Source organism: Jaculus jaculus, chromosome 6 (genome assembly GCF_020740685.1).
Source record: "Jaculus jaculus isolate mJacJac1 chromosome 6, mJacJac1.mat.Y.cur, whole genome shotgun sequence".
Lineage (NCBI taxonomy): Eukaryota > Metazoa > Chordata > Mammalia > Rodentia > Dipodidae > Jaculus > Jaculus jaculus.
In genome coordinates, this window is record NC_059107.1 from 42,579,524 (window position 1) to 42,588,663 (window position 9,140).

The 9,140-nt window shown below is 40.7% G+C and overlaps 2 gene segments (V, D, J or C); both read right to left on the bottom strand.

Moving 5' to 3' along the window:
* Positions 1-577: 577 nt before the first annotated feature.
* LOC123461496 lies at positions 578-1,119 on the bottom strand. The segment is given in 2 exon segments: positions 578-888; positions 1,071-1,119. Coding segments are annotated over 2 exon segments (360 nt in total).
* A 4,016-nt stretch (positions 1,120-5,135) lies between these two features.
* LOC101609156 lies at positions 5,136-5,679 on the bottom strand. The segment is given in 2 exon segments: positions 5,136-5,446; positions 5,631-5,679. Coding segments are annotated over 2 exon segments (360 nt in total).
* Between the last annotated feature and the right edge of the window lie 3,461 nt (positions 5,680-9,140).

The following is a 9,140-nucleotide window of genomic DNA, read 5'->3' on the forward strand; positions in this document are numbered from 1 at the left end:
GGTGCATATGTCTGGAGTTTGTTTGCAAAGGCTGAAGGCCTTGGAGTGCCCATTCTATCTCTTTCTGTCTGTCCCTTGCTCTTTCTCTTGTTCTCTCTCCCTCTCATCAAATAAAATAAGGTCTTTTTAATCATTAAAAAAGTATTTTCATGATCAAATGACTTTTTTAGAAAAATCATCTAAAAATAGATTTTTCCTGATGGTCCATAACTGAAATAATTGGTGTTTTAAAAACACTAGTATATTCAAATATTAGATGTAAATGAGTATTCAATATCATTGGCAAATGTGTACACTTCTCATGTTTTCCTGTCACTATTACTGAAAGAAAATGCTCAAGTGAAGATAGCCAGTTCCATCAAAATAGGTATTGCTATCTGTATTTCTGGAGATGGAATGGAATGAAGAACATTCAGATGGAGACAAGCCTTGCAGGAATCATCAGCCAAAACCTTTCTGTAAACTTCAAGCCTGGCTGCATCTTAGAAATGCTCTGAAGCAGGCTGAGGCACAGAGAAGAGCAGCTGGGACTGGCAAACCTCACACTTCTGCTTCCCAGGCTGATTTATGTCAGGACTTACATCACTGTGAGAGGCCAGTCATAACCTTGTTGACAGTGATAAGTAGCAGCATCTTCAGCCTCCACACTGCTGATGGTGAGGGTGAAATCTGTCCCTGATCCACTGCCACTGAACCTCGAGGGGACTCCAGGGATGGAGTTAGAAGCATACTTGATGAGGAGCTTTGGAGCCTGGTTTGGTTTTTGCTGGTACCAGTGTAAGCTTGTGCTAATGCCCTGGCTGGCTCTGCAGGAGATGGTGGCTCTCTCTCCTGGAGTCACAGGCAGGACAGCTGGAGACTGGGTCAACACAATGTCACCTCTGGAGGCTGAAATTGTACAGAAAACATTAGTAAGATGACTGTGCAGGTGAAAAGTATCGCAGGAAAGAGAAAAATATACATATTTTATCTAAAAGCAAATGAGATACATACGGTAGAGGACTTCTAATAAATAAAACTTTAAACATTTAAACCATGTCCTCAGGGCTTTTTTCTCCAACTGCTCTTACCTGAAACCCAGAACAGCAGAAGCCCAAGGAGTTGTGATGGGGACACCATGTTGCTGCTCTTCCTTTGTATATTTTCACTATGCCACAGGCAGGAGAAAGGTCTTCTTATAAGATTCCTAGAGGCAGATGAAAGTAGTGCTTATGCAAATGATGGGGATGTCCTGTTGGTTTTAATACTGAGACTGTCAGCAAGCAGGCTCCATTTTCCTTTCTCTTGGTATATTGTGTCTCCCTCTGCTGGTCACCTGATGAGAAGTGGAGATTCCATAGAGATACAGGCAAGCTACTCCAGCAGGAGCTTGAGCAGTGAACATTGTAAGGTGCAATTTCAGTCATCTGTATGGATCACCACCTTATAGGGCCATGTTGAATCTCTTGCTCTGTCCCACAATAGGGGTAAGGTGAAGGCCTTGATTGCCTGAACATTCTAATATTACAGCTGGCGCGTATGTGTAAGTGCAACAAATTGGGAGTACTGAAAAAACCTTAAGTCCTCACATAAAAACATGACAAGCAAATATAAAGTATATGTAGCACATTATAGTTAACATATCTTTTCTATTTTTTTAAAATCACTGCCATCCCCATTATCATTGGGTACAGAGTCAAATTTTAAAGATCATGAATGCTTTCCACAGTTGATGACTAATGTGTGACATGGCTTATGGTACACTTGTCAAGGACTTTCTCAACTCTTCTGACACCTGAAAATCTAGATTGTTGCTTGATGCCTTGCTTCTCCATGAGCTCACAGTGTCATCAGAGAACAAGCCTGCAGTCCAAGAAGCAGCCCCTCACCTCCACCTCTGTGATTCTTCCCAAGAAGCCCATCCTTTTCCAGCTGATATCACACCTAGTGCGGACCAATGGGATTCACAGAACTGGAAATGCTGTTAACAACTAACACCTTCAATATGTCTTCCTGTTTTCACTCCCTAGCTTCTGTCCAAGAGCTTCAGGTGCCTGAATGAGTAAGGAGGAACATGACCCTTTCAGTATATTGTCTTGATACAAATGGTGTTTGGGTATGGCATGCATTTTTCAGTGTTGTGATTATTACAGATCTGATTATTATTATAATATAGCTATGGAGTTTGAAAATATTGTGTTTTCTAAACATACTTTTGAGACATATTTTTCAATAAATTTTCCATAACTCCTTTTTGTTTTCAACAAGGCTAGTTCACTGTCTAGCAGCTCAAAATCAGGTGAGATCTGATGTGGTCAGGGTGGTATGAGTGTAGATTGATAAGAATGAATTATTTTCTGTTACTCTGTTGACAACAGATTTAAAGTTTTCAGTCTGTTCTTCAAGCTTGAAGAGATATGAAAGACATGAAGGTGGAGATCCTGGAAAGAAGTGTGAAATAACTATAATCTCAATATTACCAGCATCTTTACATTATCAGTTTACTCTGACATCAATACACGCAATCATGTCAAATCAAACAAATGAAATGTAATATTGTAAGTTGTGATATATTGCCTCAATTATTTGGGGAGTGAAGTGAACATATTCAAGGCATGTAGGATGAGGATATTCCCTAATCTGATGTTCCTTTCCTGATGACTTGAAATGTCTTGATCACATCTTCCCTTTGTGGCCTCTACCCCAGGACGACCTTTACAGCAGCTATGCTCTGAGGGATGATTCTGGAGATGTGACACCTACTTCTCCTTCTCCCCAAACTAGTAACATGAGAGAGCAAGTGGGACAACCCATTCAGGGACATACAAGTGTGATCAGGGCAGCACATTGTAGGTGGAATTTGCACATTTTTGCAAGGAGTAATTATTCCTAACACACTGATCCTCTATTCTGGTAATATTCATTGAGAAATTCACTTGACACATTTGCACTAAACTTACTCAGAAGTTCAGAGATGCAGTTGGAAAAGTTATTCATCAGGAACTGTAAAAAGTAGCTTGGCTTGTAAAAGTACCAATTTATTGCTCCCAATTTATAGGGAAAATACTAAATTCTGCTTTGTGAAAGACTCTGTCAGTTATGTTCCATTCCCCAGAACCCAGGTACGCCCGATGCACAAGGTGGAACATGCATCTGGAGTTTGTTTAGAATGGCTATAGGCCCTGGTGCCCATTCTCTCTCTCTCTATCTCTCTCTTACACAAACACATGCACACACACACACACACACACACACAAATAATTAAATAAAATATCAAAGTATTTTTCTAAGATACTGTCAAGAAAATGATTTGAAAAATATTTCCAATGTATATTTCCAATAAAGGCCTGTCATCAAAGTTTACAAAGACTCATGAACTGAAAAGTAGTCAATCAACCTACAAAACAGAGGCCAGCACTTGGGAAGCAGGAGTAGGAGATTTGCAATGGTTCAGGGCCACCCTAGGACTACATAGTGAATTCCAGGCCAGTCTGGGCTTGAGCAAGTACCTAACTGCAAAACCAAAAATAAAACAATACCAAAATATGGCAATAACCACTTAGTATACCTCATCAAAGAAGATACACAGAGTATATGTTAAATGATATTTCACATTGTAAGTTACTGAGACATGCAAATTAAAGGAACAATTAATAATCATATGTTTATCACAATATAAAAAATACAGAATACAGACAACACCAAGTGCTTGCAAGCATTTGAAAACCTGGATCTTGTTTCCCTTCTGCTCACAGTCAATGATATGATACCACTGTTGTAGAAGATAGGCTGAGTTGCTGGTAGGTTGCTGCAATACTGAAACGCTGTAACTGTGTGATTCAGGACTTGTACCCTTCATTCATACCCAAACTGTGTCCACAATTATACCTGTACACCGTTGTTTATGGAAGCATTATTTGTAGTTGCTGAGGCTTGGAAATAAAAGATGAGGGCTTGGTGCAGGTGAGAGTTTCAATACAGTTTAGCACATGCACGTGGAGGTGCCTGGAGGATGTGGGATTTCCCCATACTATCCTTCTCATAATACCATAATGAAAACCCTGAAATAACATTAAAGCCTTCAAGGCTGAAGATATGACTTAGTAGTTAAAGACTCTGACATGAAAAGCCTGTGACCTGGTTTCTGATTTTCTACTATCTGCTTATAGCCAGATGAACAAAGTGACACATGCATCTGAAATTCATTTACAACAGCAAGAGGCTCTGTAAAGCCCATACTCTGTCCCTCTATCTGTCTCTCTCTGTGTCTTTTCATCTGGCTCTCTTTTTTCCCTCTCACTTATTTTTTTTTATTTCTCTCCCTCTTTTTCTTCCCAAATAAATAGATAAAAATATTTTCTAAAACTGTAGACTTCATTATGAAAAGACCAAACAACTAAAAGTTACTTTATAGTTAACATGAAATATTTTCAATTGACGTATATTTTATAGGCAAAATGTACAATAAAAATATTTTTCTGAGATGTAGTGATAGCTTAGTGGCTAAGGCACTTGCCTACAAAGCCAAAGGAACCAAGCTTGATTCCCTAGGATCCACATAAAGAAGATGCAAAAGGTGGTGCATATGTCTGGTGTTTGTTTGCAATGGCTGAAGGCCCTGGAGTGCCTATTCTATCTCTTTCTATCTACTCCTTGCTCTTTCTCTTGTTCTCTCTCCCTCTCATCAAATAAAATAAGGATTTTTTTAATCTTTTAAAAAGTATTTTCATAATCAAATGACTTTTAAAAAAATCATCTAAAAATAGATTTTTCCTAATGGTCCATAACTGAGTTAGTTGGTTCTTGAAAAACAGTAATGTATTCAAAAATTAGATGTAAAGGAGTATTCAATATCACGGGCAAATATGTGCACTTCTCATGTTTTCCCATCAGTGTTACTGAAAGAAAATTCTCATGTGAAGATAGCCAGTTCCATCAAAATAGGCATTGGTATATCTATATTTCTGGGGGTGGAATGGAATGAAGAGCATTCTGATGGAGACAAGCCTTGCAGTTATCTTCGGCCAAAACCTTTCTGTAAACGTCAAGCCTGGCTGCATCTTAGAAATGCTCTGAAGCAGGCTGAGGCACGGAGAAGAGCAGCTGGGCCTGGCAAACCTCACACTTCTGCTTCCCAGGCTGGTTTATGTCATGACTTACATCACTGTGGGAGGAAAGTTGTAATTTTGCTGACAGTAATAAGTCGCAGCATCTTCAGCCTCCACACTGCTGATGGTGAGGGTGAAATCTGTCCCTGATCCACTGCCACTGAACCTCGAGGGGACTCCAGGGATGGACTGGGAAGCATACTTGATGAGGAGCTTTGGAGCCTGGTTTGGTTTTTGCTGGTACCAGTGTAAGTTTGTGTTAATGCTCTGGCTGGCTCTGCAGGAGATGGTGGCTCTCTCCCCTGGAGTCACAGGCAGGACAGCTGGAGACTGGGTCAACACAATGTCACCTCTGGAGGCTGAAATTGTACAGAAAACATTAGTAAGATGACTTTGCAGGTGAAAAGTACCTCAGGAAAGAGAAAAGAACAATATACATTTAATCTAAAAGTAAAAAAATACATATGTTAGAGAACTTCTAATAAATAAAACTTTAAACATTTAAACCATGTCCTCCGGGCTTTTTTCTCCAACTGCTCTTACCTGAAACCCAGAAGAGCAGAAGCCCAAGGAGTTGTGATGGGGATACCATGTTGCTGCTCTTCCTTTGTATATTTTCACTATGCCACAGGCAGGAGAAAGGTCTTCTTATAAGATTCCTAGAGGCAGATGAAAGTAGTGCTTATGCAAATGATGGGGATGTCCTGTTGGTTTTAATACTGAGACTGTCAGCAAGCAGGGTCTATTTTCCTTTATCTTGGTATATTGTGTCTCCCTCTGCTGGTCACCTGATGGGAAGTGGAGATTCCATAGAGATACAGGCAAGCTTCTCCAGCCGGGCTTGAGCAGTGAACTCTGTAAGGTGCAATGTCAGTCATCTGTATGGATCACCACCTTATAGGGCCATGTTGAATCTCTTGCTCTGTCCCACATTAGGGGTGAGGTGAAGGCCTTGATTGCCTGATCATTCCAATATTACAGCTGGCGAGTATGTGTAAGTGCAACAATGGGAGTCCTGAAGAAACCTTAAGTCCTTGAAAGGCCTTTAAAGCCATAGGTCTGTCACATTAGTAAAGCATGTTAGAGCTGTACATATCCCATACCTTGTTAACCCTTCATAAAGCAACCTACCGAGAGGGGGTCAGGTAAGTCTTTTAAAAGGCAGTTAGGGTGGACCCTGAAAGTAAGACACAGGAATGCCACTGGGCCTGTCTTTGCAGGCTACGCTTACCAGACATAAAAAGATGATCCGACTTCTTATTTCTTTCCTAGTCCCCTAGACCTTTTTTGCCAAAAAAAAAAACATGTGCTCTTCTTTGGAGAGAGGACCCTCCCAGGATTTTAATAGAATCCTCATGTTGGGATTGGTCAAACTCAGATCGAAGAACATGGATGGCCTCTTCCTTAGACAGCCAGTAGCACAAACCAATCAGATGTTCCTTAACTCACCTGAGCTGGCAGGTAGGGCCCACTATCGTAACGTTATAAATATGTTTGTGTAGAGTGGGCAAGGTATCTGTACAGCCTGACCTCTCCTGAGCCTCCAGCTCTGGATGAGCTTCCTCTCTGCTCCACTCAGACCCACCTGGACACAACTGAGGGGAGAATCTCCTAGCCCTTACTTTCCCAAGGGCTCTCTCTCTCTCCACATGGCATGAGCTCTTTAAAATCTCTTTTCTGGCCTTCCCTGGTTTTTCCAGGCCTACCATGTGGGCTCTCAGGCCACATGAGCACCCTTCTTTGGTTCTAACTCTAGACCAGGCTGACCTGGAACTCACTCTGTAACTCTAGGCTGACTTCAAACTCACAGCAGTCTTCTTACCTCAGCCGCCCAAGTGCTGAGATCAAAGGAGTGCACCTCCATGCCCAGCTAGTTGTGTTTTATTTATTTATTTATTGTTTGGTTGGGGGGCATTAATGATGCTCTTCACCTGAGGTCGTGCAGGCCTGGACATACTTATTCCTCTCATGAATAGTATTTGTATAAATCATAATTGACTTACCTAATGGCATGGCTTTGCTATGATTTCTGAATAATTCTAATCATTTTACCTACCTCCTTTAATAGGGTACAAACTATGAAACTCTGCCCCCCACACTCAACCATCTCAGAGGCAGGTGTCAGACAACTAGATAGTACTCCCGACACCCAGATGAAAGTCAGGAAAACAGTAAAGTTATGCAAGCACAATGTGTTATCCTGAACCTGCTTATTGCATTTCATCTTCTCCCCCTTCCTTCTATGTCGTAATGCATGGTAAGAGACGCCAACTCAAGTTCAGTCAGGTCTCAAATCCCAGCTTTCCTGTGTCATCCAACTGAATGTGTCCTGGTCCTCCTTTGAAATATGAAAATAACAAAAAAATTCTTTCTTTGGAGTTTGATCACTATTTCCACATCTGAAAATTAGTGAAGATGTTGGGGTTATATTATGCCAAGCCTTCTATGGGCTTCTGTGTTTGACCACTTCATTCCTTGCTGATGGCACTGTTTAGTAAGGCTGTGGAACTTCTAGGAGGTACAGCCTTGCTGAAGGAAGTGGTTCAGTAATGGTCTACCTAGAAATTTTGCAACCCAGCCCCACTTGCTTCTCTTCCTCTGCTTCTGTCCTACAGAAGTGACTCGGGCTTCTTGCTCCTGCCCCCTGCCTTCCTAGCCACGATCTTCCTTCCAGCCTATGTGCTGAATATTTCGTTTTCTTCCATAAGTCACTTCTGGTCAAGTATTTCTTCTCAGCAACAAGAAGGTAGTGGACCTTGTGGTACAGGCAGCAGCTCCTCACCTCTCCACTTCTTCCCACGAAGTCCATCTGTTTCCAGCTGATTTCACATCTGTGTCTAACAGAGCCAGCTTAATGCTGTATGAGCCACTGACACCTTTCATGTGCCCTTCATGTTTCACTTATTCTTCTGCCCAGGGTCTTAAGATACTTAGTTTGTATAAGACAGAGCATTAGTTTTATGTTACTTTGCATTAATACTGATTGTACATGAATAGAGGAAGTATTTTGAGTTTTATGATTCTTACAGATTTGATTATTTACAAATAAACCTATAAATTAAAAATGATCTTGTCCATATGTTTTATATTATATTATAATAAATTATGGATTATCATAGTTATATTATATAGAATATATTATATAATAATGTATTATATGTATATCCTATGGTTTAGTATATATTTTTTCTATTTTTTGTTTCTTTTTTTTAATTTTTATTTATTTATTTATTTGAGAGCGACAGACACAGAGAGAAAGACAGATAGAGGGAGAGAGAGAGAATGGGTGCACCAGGGCTTCCAGCCTCTGCAAACGAACTCCAGACGCATGCGCCCCCTTGTGCATCTGGCTAACGTGGGACCTGGGGAACCGAGCCTCGAACCGGGGTCCTTAGGCTTCACAGGCAAGCGCTAAGCCATCTCTCCATCCCTATTTTTTGTTTCTAATAAGTCTATTTATCCAAGTCTGTCTAGCAGTTCATTAAACAAAAGAATAAAGTGTTTCCTTGGTTACTGCATGGATAACAGAATAAAGTCTTGTGTCTAACCATGAAATCTGAGGAGATATGTGGTGATAAAGAAATAGATGTGAAGAGTTGGGGGAAAGAAGAGTCTGATGACTGTCGATATTCTGTCTTAGAATCATGACATTACTCTGCAGAAGATACAGACATCATACTTAAACAAGTGAAGCAATAATTAATACTAGTGATTTGTCATATATCAGACTTTTATGTGGCTTATGTGTGTCATGACTTAAATACAAAAATGCTCATATGTAGGATTAGGACAATCTCTGATCTTTCTTTCCTGAATGAATGCTTGAAAATGTCTAATGCTCTTCCTTTCCCTTGAGGTCTCTACCACATGAAGGCTGCTACTGCTAGCATGTTATAATGCATGGTTCCTGGAGGGTAGGAAGTCACTCGTGGTCCAGAGTCCAGATGCCTCCACTGTAACAACTGCCTCTAACACAGACTAGGAGAAACTGTTCTGCTTTTCTCCAGATTAGTCATAGATGAGAGCATATGGGCCACCACAAGCAGGTGATTC